Source organism: Carcharhinus amblyrhynchos, chromosome 12, assembly GCF_965287045.1.
Source record: "Carcharhinus amblyrhynchos chromosome 12, sCarAmb.v2.hapA, whole genome shotgun sequence".
Classification (NCBI taxonomy): domain Eukaryota; kingdom Metazoa; phylum Chordata; class Chondrichthyes; order Carcharhiniformes; family Carcharhinidae; genus Carcharhinus; species Carcharhinus amblyrhynchos.
Window position 1 is genome coordinate 78,319,051 of NC_137335.1, and position 16,097 is coordinate 78,335,147.

Consider the following 16,097-nt stretch of genomic DNA (forward strand, 5'->3'; position numbering starts at 1 on the left):
GTAAGAGATTGCAAAGCCACGAAGAGCAGAGGGATCTGGGTGTCCTAATGCAAGAATCACAAAAAGCTAGTATGCAGAGACAACAAGTAATTAGGAAAGCTAACAGCATGTTATCATGTATTGTGAGGGAAATTGAATACAAAAGTAGGGAGCTTTAGTGAAACCACATTTGGAGTACTGTGTACAGTATTGGTCACGTAATTTAAGGAAGGATATAAATGTGTTAGAAGCAGGTCAGGGACAGTTTACCAAACTAATACCTGGAATGGGTGGGTTGTCTTATGAGAAAAAGTTGGACAGGGTGGGTTTGTATCCTCTGGAGTTTAGAAGAGTAAGAGGTGACTTGATTGAAACATATAAGATCTTAAGGGGTCTTAACAGGGTGGAAGTGGAGAGGATGTTTCCTCGTGTGGAAGAGTTTAGAACTAGAAGTCACTGTTTAAAAATAAATGTCACTCATTTAGTTACAGAATCATAGAGAGTCGTGAGTCTTTGGAATTATTTTTATTCATTTGTGGGACATGGGCAATGCTGGTTGCCCAGCATTTATTGCCCATTCCTAGTTGCCCTTGTTCAGAGATCATTTGAGAGTCAACCACATTGCTGCGCCTCTGGAGTAACATGTAGACCAGGTAAGGATAGCAGATTTCCTTCCCTAAAGGGACATCAGTGAACCAGATGGGTTTTTCCAACAATTGACAGTAGTTTCATGGTAATCAGTAGATTCTTAATTCCAGATATTTTTTATTGAATTCAAATTCCACCTTCTGCCATGATGAACTAAGCTTACAGAGGGAGGAAAAAGCAGGTAGTTTCCATTTGAATTTGGAAAGAGCAGTAGCTCTCTTCCTTCTTTCTGTCTCTTTTCAGAAATTGAAGTCTGGGAACCTGCTAGAAAATAGGTATCTCTCTCCAGAGCTCTACAAAAGGCATGAGGTGTTTTCTCCCTTTCTCTCTCACTAGAGTTTGGCTGTGTGAAGGCATGTTTTCCTTTGGAGGCTGCTGTTTGAGATTCAGAAGACAGCTGAAAATAGCTAGCCATTAAGAATTATACATTGTCACGTTTAATTGGTAAAAGTTATGCCAATTATTTTTGTTATAATTTAACTGTATTGCTAAATAACGTTTATTTACTCAGTTAACGGTAGAACCCTACTCAGTTAATGGTAGGGCGTTGAGGAGAGTTACAGAACAAAGAGATCTAAGGGTACAGGTTCATAGCTTCTTGAAAGTGGAGTCACAGGTGGACAGAGTAGTAAAGAAGGCATTCAATATGCTTGATTTCATTGGTCAGAACACTGAATACAGGAGTTGGGATGTCTTGTCGAAGTTGTACAAGATGTTGTAAGGCCACACTTGGACTATTGTGTACAGTTCTGATTACCCCATTATAGAAAAGATATTATTAAATAGAAAGACTACAGAAAAGATTTACCAGGATACTATTGGGACTTGATGGTTTGAGACATAAGGAGACGCTGGATAGACTGGGACTTTTTTCTCTGGAGCATAGAAGGCCGAGGGGTAATCTTATAGAGGTCTGTAAAATAATGAGGGGCATAGATCAGCAAGATGGTCAATACCTTTTTCCAAACGTAGGGGGGTCTAAAATTAGAGGGCATAGGTTTAAAGTGAGGGGGGGAGATACAAAAGTGTCCAGAGGGACAATTTTTTCATATAAAGGTTGGTGAGTGTCTGGAACAAGCTGCTAGAGGTAGTAGTAGAGGCAGGTACAATTTTGTCTTTTAAAAAGCATCTAGACAGTTACATGGGTAGGACAGGTATAGAGGGATATGGGCCAAATTCAGGCAATTAGAACTAACTTAGGAGTTTTAAAAAAAAAGGGTAGCATAGACAAGTTGGGCTGAAGGGTCTGTTTCAATACTGTAAACTTCTATCACGCTATGACTCATTTTAATAAAAACTTCCTAGTGGGTTAATAGAATCTCATTTGGAGCAAAACACCTTCTGCTCACCCTAATGCCAAATTCAAAAATAGTCAGGGTCTAGGTTAACTACATAATGTGCCTTGGTGTTTCTCCTCTGGTCCCTAACATTATCCAAGCAGAAATTATATTAAAAACTAAATTGTTACATCATGATATCACGCAGCTATATGTGTTTATAGTCTAATTTGAAATTGTCAGCATTTCTGGTCTCTGGAAATAGGATTTATATTTGTCAGAGAATCAACATGTATCATTATCATTCCTTAAAAAAGAATGACAAGCAATAATGACAATGCCATTAAGATGCTTTGCCAACATTTTGAATCTGGATCATAAAATTCCAGGGGGTTAGTTACTGAGTTTCCTATAAATAGTGGGCAAATCTTGACCCTGTGAGATTATATAATACATTCTGACTGCAATACTGTAGCTTCACAGTTATTATCTTATTGACAGTGGGTTATTATTTCTCCATTTTGCATGCACACAATTTGTCAGCTGTCACAAATCAAAAATAACTGATTTATAGCTTACGGAAGAAAAAAGAACAGACAGAAAAAAGCAGGAATGGAACAGAGGAGCAGGAGTAGTCCATTCAGCTCCTTAAGCCTGCTTCGCCATTTAACTATGTTAGGGTATCAGAGCAGAAACCCAAAAGCCCAACTAGACCCCAACAGTTTTGTTTTGCAGTAATGTGACGGTAAGATGTTCACTCCAAGTGTGATTCCATTGACACACTAGGAAGCTTTTATCAAAACAAACTTTATTTAGCAATACAGTTGAACCATAACAAAAGAATTAGCTTAACTTTTGCCAACTGAAATACATAACCATAACAAGATACAACTCTTAACTGCTAGTCTATCCCTATTAATTCTAATTCAAGCAATATTCCTCTTATAGACCTCATCAAACTCAGTTAGCAAACGCTCAGCCTTAAGTACTTGCACTTGTTCGCAGTCCTAGAAACCCAAGAACACCTCTGGAGAACATAAGAACATAAGAACATAAGAAATAGGAGCAGGAGTAGGCCATCTGGCCCTTCGAGCCTGCCCCGCCATTCAATAAGATCATGGCTGATCTGTCGTGGCTCAGTTCCACTTTCCCGCCCTCTCCCCATAACCCTTAATCCCCTCTCTTATCAAAAACCCATCAACCCGCTTCTTAAAAATATTTAGCGAGGCAGCCTCCACCACTTCAACGGGCAGAGAATTCCAGAGATTCACCACCCTTTGAGTGAAGAAGTTCCTCCTCAACTCCGTTCTGAACCGCCCCCCCTTTATCTTGAGGCTGTGCCCCCTAGTCCTACTGTCTTTTTTGAGCGGGAAGAGTCTCTCCACCTCTATCCTATCCATCCCATTCATCATCTTATACGTCTCAATGAGATCTCCCCTCATTCTTCTAAACTCTAACGAGTACAAGCCTAGTTTATTCAGCCTCTCCTCATAGCTCAACCCCCTCAACTCCGGTATCAGCCTAGTAAACCTCCTCTGCACTCCCTCCAAGGCCAAAATATCCTTGCGCAGGTGCGGCGCCCAAAACTGCACACAGTACTCCAGCTGCGGCCTCACCAATGCCCTATACAGCTGCAGCAAGACCTCCCTACTTTTATATTCAATCCCCCTCGCTATGAAGGCCAGCATCCCATTCGCCTTCCTGACCACCTGCTGCACCTGCAGGCTGGGTTTTTGCGACTCATGCACAAGGACCCCGAGGTCCCTCTGCACCGTCGCCTGCTGCAGTTTTTCGCCCCGTAAGTAATAGTCCTTCCTACCATTCTTCCTACCAAAGTGGACCACCTCACACTTGCCAACATTAAATTCCATTTGCCATTTCCTGGCCCATTCGCCCAGCCTATCTAGATCCTTCTGCAGACTCTCCACACCCTCCGCACAATTTGCCTTTCCCCCAATCTTGGTGTCATCAGCAAATTTCGACACCCTACACTCGGTTCCCTCCTCCAGATCATCTATATAAATGGTAAATAGCTGAGGCCCCAGCACCGACCCCTGGGGCACCCCACTAGTCACCAACCGCCAATCCGAATAGCACCCATTGACCCCCACTCTCTGCCTCCTATTTGACAACCAATCCTCTATCCACGCTAACACCCTACCCCCAACTCCATGTCCTCTGACCTTCTGCAGTAACCTCTTGTGAGGTACCTTATCAAACGCCTTCTGAAAATCCAGAAAGACCACATCCACCGGCTCTCCTCTATCCACCGCCCTAGAACTCCAGTAAATTTGTCAGACACGACTTCCCTTTAATGAAACCGTGTTGCGTCTGCCCTATCAAGCAATTCCCTTCAAGATGCCTCGCAATTTCCTCCTTAATGACGGATTCTAACATTTTACCTACCACAGACGTGAGAGGGAGAGACAGACACCTCTTACAACTTATGGGGTCATAGAAACCAACTGTATTTTCCCTGTAAACTTAGCTCCACCTATTAACATATGGTTGTCTCTGTCAAGACCCGAGTTTGAAGCCTCAGGAGAAAAATCAAAATAAATAAAAACACATTAATTCAGGTTAAAACAAACACACCCCTAGCTAAAAATAATCATTAGCTTGCATTCTTAGCATGTGAGCTGCCTGGTGCAGACAAATAGGTGCCAAATAAAACAGAGATTAATTTTAAACATAAACCCCCCCCAACACAAGAAGCATGATATAAATACATTTCTAAAAGGCACAGTATCATCATAACTAAATCATGGCTGATCTTCTACTTTTTTAAAGTTTATTTATTAGTCACAAGTAAGGCCTACATTAACACTACAATAAAGTTACTGTGAAATTCCCTCAACATTATTTTCCCACACTAGCTACAAATTCCTTGATATCTTGAACATCTAAAAATCTATCCATATCTGTTTTGTTTATACTAAGTGATAGAGTCTCAATGCCCCTCTGGGGTAGAGAATTCCAAAGATTCATCATCCTCTGAGTGAAGAAATTACTTCACGTCTTGGTCCTGTATGGCTTGCCTTTTATTCTGAGATTGTTCCCCCTAGTTTTAGACCATCCCCACCTCCCCCCCAACGCCTCCCCACCCCGCCCACCTCAGCCAGGAGAAACATCCTTCCTGCATCTACCCTAGGAAGTCTGAATGATAAAGATTTAGTGGAGTTTTGTCAATGCAGACTCAATGGGCCGAAGGGCCTGTTCTGTGGAGAGAGCAGGAGTATGACATTGAGATAGAGGATCAGTCACAATCATTGAATGGTAGCGGAGCAGGCTCAATGGCCTACTCCTGCTCCTATTTCCTATGCTTCAATGTTAAGACACTTGATGTGGCCTAATAAGAAAATAAAAAGTCATCTGCTTGAAGACTTTGTTTAAAAATATGTTCTGCACTTCCGTTATCAACTGTAGCTGCGGACTTAGTTATTAATCCTGGAAAGATATGCGGATTGCACAATATTGTTCACCCATTTTCTAATTTGCTAACGTGTTTTGATGGTATTTTCTACCATGCTGAATGTAAGCACTTAAACCCGAGAGTGGTGAGCCAAACATTGCAGGAAATCTTTCGAATGGTAGTTTCAACCTATTGTCAGAGTCAAAAGCTTCTTTGTGGATTGCTAGCTCTTTTCAACACTGCTATCTGCGACATGAGAAAAACATTACAATATTGAAGAACTGAATTGAAATGGATATAATGCAGTAACGTGCTGTGACAGGACATAAATCACTTAGAACTGGTGAAAATCCTATCAACTATTTCCAGTCTTCCAGCATAAAACAGCAAGTATTGAACTAAGGTGAGGGCCAAATGCTGCAGTGCCTTTGTTTCACTTCTGGATACTGGAGGTGAATGTAGAGAGGTCTAATGGCATGCAAGTCTCCTCTGTCAGACAACTATAAAGGCCCAGTTTGAAATGAGCAGGAACAGCTCTGCAATAGCAAGATGAATTCTGCAGTAATGGGTAGCCAGAGTTTGTCAGAGAGTCCAATAGAATCAGACCTGTGCAGCAAAGGGTTGTGGGGGGTGGTGGTGGTGGTGGGAACTGATGCGGATTTTCTTCACTGATTTTGGATGTTGGAGCATTTCTGAGAAAGCTGTTTCTCTCTATCAAAGTCACATTCTGTCTACACTTCCCGCTGCCTCAGGAAAGCAGCCAGCATAGTCAAGGACCTCACACACCCCGGACATATTCTCTTTCACCTTCTTCCGTCGGGAAAAGAGTACAAAAATCTGAGGTCACGTACCAACTGACTCAAGAACAGCTTCTTCCCTCCTGCCAACAGACTTCTGAATGGGCCGACCTTCTACTAAGTTGATCTTTCTCTACACCCTAGCAATGACTAACACCACATTCTGCACTCTCTCCTTTCCTTCTCCCCTATGTATTCTATGAACAGTATGCTTTGTCTGTATAGTGATCAAGAAACAAATCTTTTAATTGTACACCAATACATGTGACAATATTAAATCAAATCAAAAACTTTATCAGATGTGGTTAGAGTTGGCAATCCTCCACAATTGGCTTGGAATCTCCAAGAATTGGAAATCAATCTCCAGAACGTTGCTGCGTGAGCTTCTGAAGAAACGTCATCAAGATATTTTATTGTTTCTTTTTAAATTTTTTTGAACATTTCTCTTTACCAGATATAGAAATATTGAAAATGAGGGAGGGACAACTGTTTGACTGACAGATAAGCCTCACCCAATTGGGTAATGAGTCATTTTTGCTTCCCAGTTGGTGTTGGAAGGCAGTGTGTCAGAAGGCTGGATGTTTTGGCTGATTAATGGCTGGAGCGTGGGAGCAAGTCATATGATGAGACTTTCAGGGAATACACTTAATCACAGTTGGCAATCCTAGCTGTGGCCCAGTCGGTACCAGGCTCATCTCTGAATCACAAGGTTCTGGGTTCAAGACTTGAGCTCTCAAATCTAGGCTCTGTTTCCAATACAGCATTGAGACAATGCTGTTGTGGGTGCTGTCCTTCATTGAGGTATTAAGCTAAAGTCCCAACTGTCTGCCTGGGTGGATGTTAAAGATTCCACTATTTCTAGGAGGAGCAAGAAAGTCACTGCAGGTGTCCTGTCCGATATTTATCCTTCAACCTGAGTCAGCTGAAAAAAAGTTACCTGGTAATTATCATATTGCTCTTTGTGGGAGCATACTGTGCGCAAATTGGCTACCAAGCTTCCTACATTACCACAGTGAATACATTTCACAAGTCCTTCATTGGCTGTAAAGTGCTTTGAGATGTCCAGTGGTTGTGAAAGGTGCGATACAAATGCAAACTTTTTCTTTCCTTTTACTGTGACTGAGCTTGGGTAATGCTGGGGCAAATAGTGGGTAAGTGGCCTGTTCCTCAGCACAGTAATCAGAGGGAGAATAAAGATCGAGGAGTAATAATGGTATAAATGTCATCATCATTTGCACATTTTCATCAGTATTGCAAAATACAGCATGATTATTCACAAGCCTATGTCTCTGAAGTATAAATTATTTTGGCTCAGGTTACCAAGCTCGAAAATGGGAACAGTGCATCTTATTAGTCTTCCTTTCACCAATCTGTACATTGGATAATTTAGCAGGCTAAACTAGTCTTTTGGATTTATTTTGTGGCCCAGGTTTTGTTCAAGCAGGTCACTGCATGGCACATGTCCCATTAGTTAGACTTTCTTCACTTAACCTTCAGCCTAGAAAACTTTGCCTTGCAAGTTTCTTGAAGTGCATGTTGATAATGGATCTTTTGGGACCTTGATGAATGAGGGAACAAACGATCTATCTCCTTAACCAATGAGATTAAAGGCTTTGGAAAAAAAGGAGCGGAATGACAAAGAAGGAATTAGTGTGAATTAGAGTCAAATTGAGTAAAGAATTAGAAATAAACCAAGGGAAAGATAGGCTGGATTAAGAGAGATGGAAAAGATTAGATAGGATAGGAAAGAAAAAAAAAGAGACATGCAGAATGTAAACCAAAAAATACAAATCAGATTTAAATGATGTACAAAATAAAGATTAGGAAATACACATGGGATGACCTTTGATTTCATTTATTATTGTCATATGTATTGGCATACAGTGAAAAGCATTGTTTCTTGTGCACTGCTCAAAGCATACTGTTCCTAGAGAAGGAAAGGAGAGTTATCAGAATGTAGTGTTACAATACTGGCTAGGGTGTAAAGAAAGATCAACTTAATGTGAGGAAGGTCCATTCAAAAGTCTGATGGCAGCAGGGAAGAAGCTGTTCTTGAGTCGGTTGGTACATGTCCTCAGACATTTGTAATTTTTTTCCCAATGGAAGGTGGAGGAAGAGAGTATGTCCAGGGTGTACGGCATTCTTAATTATGATGGCTGCTTTTCAGAGGCAGCAGGAAGTGTAGACAATGGGTGGGAGGCTGGTTTGAGTGACAGACTGGGCTTCGTTCATGACCCTATGTAGCTTCTTGCAGTCTTGGATAGAACTGGAACCATACTAAGCTATGATACAACCAGAAAGAATGCTTTCTCTGGTGCATCTGTAAAGGTTGGTGACAGTCGTAGTGGACATATCAAATCTCCTTAGTCTTCTGAGAAAGTAGAGGTGTTGGTGGGCATTCTTAACCATAGTTTCAGCATGGGGGGACCAGGACAAGTTGTTGGTGATCTGGATACCTAAAAACTTGAAGCTCCAACCATTTCTACTTCATCCCCATTAACGTAGACAAGGGCATGTTCTCCACTACGCTTCCTAAAGTCGATGACCATCTCCTTCATTTTGTTGACATTGAGGGGGAGATTATTGTCGTCACACCAATTCACCAGATTCTCTATCTCATTCCTGTACTCAGTCTCATCATTGTTTGAGATCTGGCGCACTACAGTGGTATCATCAGCAAACTTGAAAATCGGGAGAGAGATAAAAGACGCAGGCAGAAAAGGTTTTTTAAAACAGCTTTTTTTTAAATCTCCAACATTCATTTTCTTCTAAGGAATAAGATACTACACTTATAAAAATTAATTTCTCAGGGCCAAAGTGGATGTTCATGGGTAATTATTAAGCTGTTAAACTGTCACATGAATGTACCAGCCCTAAATTTTCAGACATATAAAATATGGAATCAGTGGACAAGTACAGCACGTTCACTCTGCAGCAGTTGTTTCAATGCTGAGCCGTTTGGTGATAACCGCAACAGATGTACCCTGTGGAGGAACAAGGTATCTCTGACAGCCTCTTCTAGATTTCTATGATTAGTTGTGCATTCAAGTACTCCAGAAATAGACAGATTTCCTCTGCTGTAGCAGTGAGCATTGATAGCTTTTTGGTTATTCTCACCACAAATTCTAGACCTAGGTTCCTATTCCAGAATATTAGAATCTGTCCATGAGGATGTTTAGAAATATACCTTCTTTCTGTTTTGGAACGTAACAATTCCTGTGAGGGAGTTAATGGATCCTTCTCATTGACTGCAGACTGCTTACCAAGCAGAAAAGTGCTCCTTTTGGGATGAAATGTTTGATGCAGAATAGATAAGACATGTGAACTCACAGAGAATGATCACTCAATAAAATTTAAAGAGCTAAGAGTCAGAACTGCGTGTCTATTGCTCAAGATTTTGTCAAAACAAAGTCACTACTTTATGAGATAGCCAAGAAAACAAAATGTTAAGAATTCAAATATCAGTAGAAAATGGGTAAGTGGCTTGCAGCACAGGCTTCACCATCATAATAGTACACTATTGACACTGACAGTAATCAGAAATTGTAGTCTCATCTGAGAAACGGATGCATCCAGTAATATTTTAAGCTTTCTGTCCCCGACATCAAAGTATTTTTTTGTCTTAACTAAATCCCGATCAAAAGAGATTTTGACAACCTGCCATCCATGCCTTTTCAAGCAAGGATAGCAGACTTAATTTCACAAAAGAACAGAAAATACTCAGCATGTCAGGAAGCAACTGTGGGGAGGTGCACATACATTTCTCAGTATCATCTATAGGCCACCAACCAATGGGAAGGATGTAGAGGATCAAAGGGCGGCACGGTGTCACAATGGTTAGCACTGTTGACTCACAGCACTAGGGTCCTGGGTTCGAATCCCAGATTGGATCACTGTCTGAGTGGAGTTTGCATGTTCTCCCTGCATCTCTGTGGGCTTCCTCCAGGTACTCCAGTTTCCTCCCACAGTCCAAAAATGAGCGGGTTAAGTGGATTGGCCATGCTAAATCGCCCCTTAGTGTCAGAGGGGCTCGCCAGAATAAATGCATGGGGTTATAGGGATAGGGCCTGGATGGGATTGTGGTCGGTGCAGACTGGCCTTCTTCTGCACTGTAGGATTCTAAATGGGGAATTGCAGACAGGCAGCAGGAATGACAGAGCAGTAATAGTGGAAGACTTTAATTATTCAAATATAGAACTGATACACTAGTAATTTAAAGGGCAGAGAGGAACAACAGTTCCTGGGACAAGATTCTATGGTCTTGTGTGGCAGGGCCTGTTGTGGGTGAGAACAGAAGGTTTAACATTTGAGCCAAAACTCCATTCACTTTTAGCAGCAAATCCCAGCCATGAACAAAAATGGAAAATTTTGGTCCTAGAGTGTGTTCAGGAGTATTTTCTGCAGTAAGATGTGCCCAGTCCAATGAGAAAGGAGGCACTATTGAAACTGGTTCATGAGAATTAAATAAGCCAAGCAGACCAAGTATCCGTAGAGGAACAGGGTGCAGTGAACCCTTGTATCATGAGGTTTTAGGTCAGTTAAAGCAAAGGACAAGGAATAATGAAGAGTAAGAATAATTAGCAGGAAAAATCAAATTTTAAGGGGGTGAGATAGAGGATAGAGGAGAGCCGGTGGATGTGGTCTTTCTGGATTTTCAGAAGGCGTTTGACAAGGTACCTCACAAGAGGTTATTGCAGGTCAGGGGACATGGAGTTGGGGGTAGGGTGTTAGCGTGGATAGAGGATTGGTTGTCAAATAGGAGGCAGAGAGTGGGGGTCAATGGGTGCTATTCGGATTGGCGGTTGGTGACTAGTGGGGTGCCCCAGGGGTCGGTGCTGGGGCCTCAGCTATTTACCATTTATATAGATGATCTGGAGGAGGGAACCAAGTGCAGGGTGTTGAAATTTGCTGATGACACCAAGATTGGGGGAAAGGCAAATTGTGCGGAGGGTGTGGAGAGTCTGCAGAAGGATCTAGATAGGCTGGGCGAATGGGCCAGGAAATGGCAAATGGAATTTAATGTTGGCAAGTGTGAGGTGGTCCACTTTGGTAGGAAGAATGGTAGGAAGGACTATTACTTACGTGGCGAAAAACTGCAGCAGGCGACGGTGCAGAGGGACCTCGGGGTCCTTGTGCATGAGTCGCAAAAACCCAGCTTGCAGGTGCAGCAGGTGGTCAGGAAGGCGAATGGGATGCTGGCCTTCATAGCGAGGGGGATTGAATATAAAAGTAGGGAGGTCTTGCTGCAGCTGTATAGGGCATTGGTGAGGCCGCAGCTGGAGTACTGTGTGCAGTTTTGGGCGCCGCACCTGCGCAAGGATATTTTGGCCCTGGAGGGAGTGCAGAGGAGGTTTACTAGGCTGATACCGGAGTTGAGGGGGTTGAGCTATGAGGAGAGGCTGAATAAACTAGGCTTGTACTCGTTAGAGTTTAGAAGAATGAGGGGAGATCTCATTGAGACGTATAAGATGATGAATGGGATGGATAGGATAGAGGTGGAGAGACTCTTCCCGCTCAAAAAAGACAGTAGGACTAGGGGGCACAGCCTCAAGATAAAGGGGAGGCGGTTTAGAACGGAGTTGAGGAGGAACTTCTTCACTCAAAGGGTGGTGAATCTCTGGAATTCTCTGCCCGTTGAAGTGGTGGAGGCTGCCTCGCTAAATATTTTTAAGAAGCGGGTTGATGGGTTCTTGATAAGAGAGGGGATTAAGGGTTATGGGGAGAGGGCGGGAAAGTGGAACTGAGCCACAACAGATCAGCCATGATCTTATTGAATGGCGGGGCAGGCTCAAAGGGCTAGATGGCCTACTCCTGCTCCTATTTCTTATGTTCTTATGAGATAAAAGCAAACTGCTGCAATCTGAAACAAAAACAGAAAGTGCCAGGAAATCTCAGCAGGTCTGATGGCATCTGTGGGGAAAGAGTAGAGCCATGTTTTGAATCTAGATGACCTCTCATCATAGCTGACTCAAAATATTGGCTCAATTCTCTCCCCACAGATGCTGTCAGGCCTGCTGAGATTTTCCAGCATTTTCTGTCTTTGTTTCAATGGAGTGAGAATGGATTTGGTTCAGAACAATAGCAATCAACAATGAATAGTATCTAACAATGGGCTGTTTGTAGTGGAGAGTTAGTTAAGGTTCAGACAAGTTATATTCCTAGGGAGTGGAAAGGGAGAGCAATCAGCTCCAGAAGTCCTCAAAAGAGATAGAGACGGAGGTCGCAATTTTCCAGACCTGTTCGCACGGGCATAAATCCCGTTATGGCTACTAACTGATATGAGAGGACCAGAATAAGATATTTAGTGGAGAGATATCAGTCTTCCCTGTCACCTCCCCAGACTCCCTCCCCATGGTGTAATCAGGTTCACCTCCTGTGAGGGTCAGCAATTTAAATACATGTAAATGTTTCAAAGTACTTTATCTTGTTGCTTCCAAGGTTGTCACAGTCCTACGCTTCCCTCCTCACCACAACCCCCCCGCCCCCCGCTTCAAAACATGGTGTCACACTAGTGGGGATCAGTGCATGAATCACAAAAGGCCACTATGCGGTACAGCAACTAATTAGGAGAGCTAACATAATGTTATCGGTTATTGTAAAGGGGAATTGATTACAAAAGTGGGGAGGTTATGTTTTAGTTGTACAGGGCATTGGTGAGACCACGTCTGGAGTATTGTAAAAAGTATTGCTTTTTTTTTAATATGAGGAATGATGCAAATGTATTAGAAGCAGTTCAGAGGTTTACTAGACTAATATCAGGAATGGATGGTTTTTTCTATAAGGAAAGGTTGAACAGATTAGGCTTGTATTCACTGGAGTTTAGAAGACGAAGAGGTAACTTGCTTGAAACATTTAAGATACTGAGGGGTTTTGTCAGGGTGGATGTGGAAATGATGTTTTTGGATAACGAGAACTAGAGGTCACTGTTTAAAAATAAGGGATTGCTTATTTTAGAGAGATAAGGGGATTCTTTTTCTTTAGAGCATTGTGGGCATCTTGAACTCTCTTCTACAAAAGACAGTGGAAGCAGAGTTTTTGAATATTTTTAGGCACAGCTCGATAGATTCTTGATTAACAAGGAGGCGGAAGGTTATTGGGGGTGAGCAGGAACGTGGGCTGAAGTTGCAATCAATAGCCATGATCTTACTGAATGGCAGAGCAGGCTCGAGGGGCTGAGTGGCCTATTCCTGCTCCTAATTCACATGTTCTCATATTCATATCTTACTGTTCCTTCTATATTATGAGCTTCGTCTTTGCTGACACTTTATCAAATGTCATTTGGAAGTTCACAAGTTCACGCACACAAAGTACAGTGCCCTCATCAACCTTTTCTGCTACCTCATCAAAAATTCAATCCAGTTATGTAAATACAATTTGCAATCAACAATTTGTGCTAACTTTACTTAATTAATCTATACTTGTTCAAGTGACTGTTAACTTTGTCCCAGATTATCATTTCTAAAAGTTGCCCAGCAGCAAGATTAACTTGTCTGGCCTGTAGTTGCTGGGCTTCTCCTTATACTCATTTGGAACAAGAGTGTAATACTTACAATTCACCCATGTATCTAAGGAGCGTTGGATGATTATGGCCAGTGCCTCTGTAATTTCCTCACTTCCTTCAGTCCTTGATGTATCCCATCTGATCTTGATAGCTTATTAATTTTAAGTGCAGCCAACCTTTCAAATTCCTACTCTTTTGTCAATTTTTAGTCCACAATTTTGTTCTGCCATTTTCCGAGATCCTTCTCTGCTTTGCCAGATATTTCATGCTTCTTCTTCAATAATTCAGCAACACTCAAGAATCTGGACACCACTCAGGACAAAGCAGCCCACTTAATTGGCACTGCATTCATCACCTTAAGCATTCTCTCCCTCCACCAATGCACAGTGGCAGCAGTGTGTACCATCTACACTACACTGTAGCAACTCACCAAGGCTCCTTCGACAGCACCTTCCAAATCTAGAATGACAAGGGCAGCAGGTGCGTGGGTATCCCACACCTGCAAGTTAGCTCCCAAGCCAAACACCATTCTGACTTGAAAATCTATTGCTGTTTCTTCACTGTCGCTGGGTCAAAATCCTGGAACTTCCTTCCTAACAGCACTGTGGGTGTACGTACACCACGTGGACCGCAGTAGCTCAATGATTCCGCTCACCACCACTTTCTCAAGGGCAATAGGGATGAGCAATAAATGCTGGCCTTGTCAGTAACGCCCTCATCCTGTGAACGAATAAATAATAAAAAAATCACATCCTCTGGGTACATCTATTGTTTCTCTCATTTCTGTTATGCTTTGCATCATTATCATTTCTGTCATTTAATCATCCGCCCAATCACATTTCTCTCCTTTTCTTCTTTCCTTACACCTGATAGGGTGGTGGAAGCAAATTCAATCGTAACTTTCAAAAGCGAATTGCATAAATACTTGAAAAAAGAATGCAAAGCCATGGGAAAAGAGCACGGAATTGGAGCAAAAATAAAAGCAGAAATGCGCAGCAGGTCTGGCAGCATTTGTGATTAGAGAAAATTGGGCTGACATTTTAGGGTCTTTGATTTTTCATCAGAACTGGAAGAAATTTACAGGTGTGAAGCAAGTGAAAAAGGGACAGTGGGATAAAGAACAAAAGAGAAAGTCCAGATAGAGTGGAGGGGGCAGGAGGAATACATGAAATGTAATGATGCAAGGCTAGAGGGAGAGGTAGTAAACATGACACAAACGGTATGTCTAGAGGAGATATGAATAATTGCCATTGAAAAGCAAAGGCTTTGAGGGAGGGGAAATGGGTTGTGTTGGAGGGGAATTACAAACCAGCAAAGAAACAGGGAACAAAATGGGTCAGAGGTTACAATCTAAAGCTCAATATTGACTCCAGAAAGCTATAAAGTGCTCAGCGGAAAGATTAGGTGCTGGTACATCAAGCCTATGTTGAGGTCTGAAGTTGTTTAAAGCAATCTTAAAAGTCAAGGGGCTTTGAAACGCCTAGCAGTAGGATGAGATGCTATTTCTCAAGCTTACATGGAATGTAATTGAGCAATTTTCTTGGCAATAGAGAAGCCAGTATGTTTTGCCTACAGCTGCAAAATCTTCTTGTGCCGCACTGCTGCATTCAACCTCTTGACTGATTCTGCACGGTTACGTGCTAGGTGAAAAGGGCTGCTCCCAAGTCAAGGCTAGGTGATCAGCCCTCTAATACTGAGAGACGTAAAGTTTCAACACGAAGATTGTGGCCAGAATTTTGGCCAAACAGGTATATATAAATATCTATACATCCAGAAAAGAAATGTAATAATTTGAATATAATGAATAAGGACAATATTTACCTAATAGAGACCTTCTTCAAATCTTTCAGACATTTTTTCACTTGGGTTTATTTTCTTATAAATTGAGAAGTTACAATTTTAAAATAAATTGATTGCATTCATTATCTGAAATCTTGCTAATTTTGAATTAGCTTGCATTTTCCTGAAGGTTGTTTTTCATAATGTGTTCAGGTGTCTTCCACAGTCATCAATGTTACAAAGTCTTTATACAGGATAACATTTTTTTCTGGATCTACAGCAGCCGACAGCATCTCTTCCATTTCCTCTTGTGTAAATGGCTCCCCTATGGAACAAAAGAAAAACAGAATCACGTTCTCTTCTCACTCTTCCCAAGGTCAATCATTGAGCGCGGAGAAGCAGTTTCATGACCATTATCACCCATCTCGAATTTGTGAAAACAAACGCAAAGTGAGAAGGAAGGCCAAGTCCACAGTTAAATTTCATTACACTACTGTTACTGCAAACCACTGTCACACTAACAAATATTTACACCAGTTTTGAAAGACATTGTACTGAAGCGGTGACAGATGCACTCAAAAGCAACTACTTTGACAGCTCTCAATGTTTCTAATGTACATATCTCACTGTAATTAGAACATTAAAAAAATTAAAATGTTACATGAACTCTGATAATAAATGGACTGAACACAAATAATAGTACA

At 41.8% G+C, this 16,097-nt stretch overlaps 1 protein-coding gene across 2 annotated transcripts in view; it reads right to left on the bottom strand.

Annotated features, from left to right (window-relative positions):
- Nucleotides 1–15,481: 15,481 nt before the first annotated feature.
- The window catches only part of drc8 (dynein regulatory complex subunit 8), a 35,768-nt gene continuing 35,152 nt past the window's right edge, over nt 15,482–16,097 (bottom strand). For both annotated transcript variants that reach the window (XM_080199847.1, XM_080199848.1), the window contains one exon: nt 15,482–15,718. In XM_080199847.1, the coding sequence (XP_080055973.1) occupies nt 15,603–15,718 (116 nt within the window). In that variant the 3' untranslated portion in view covers nt 15,482–15,602. The remainder of the gene's footprint in view (nt 15,719–16,097) is intronic.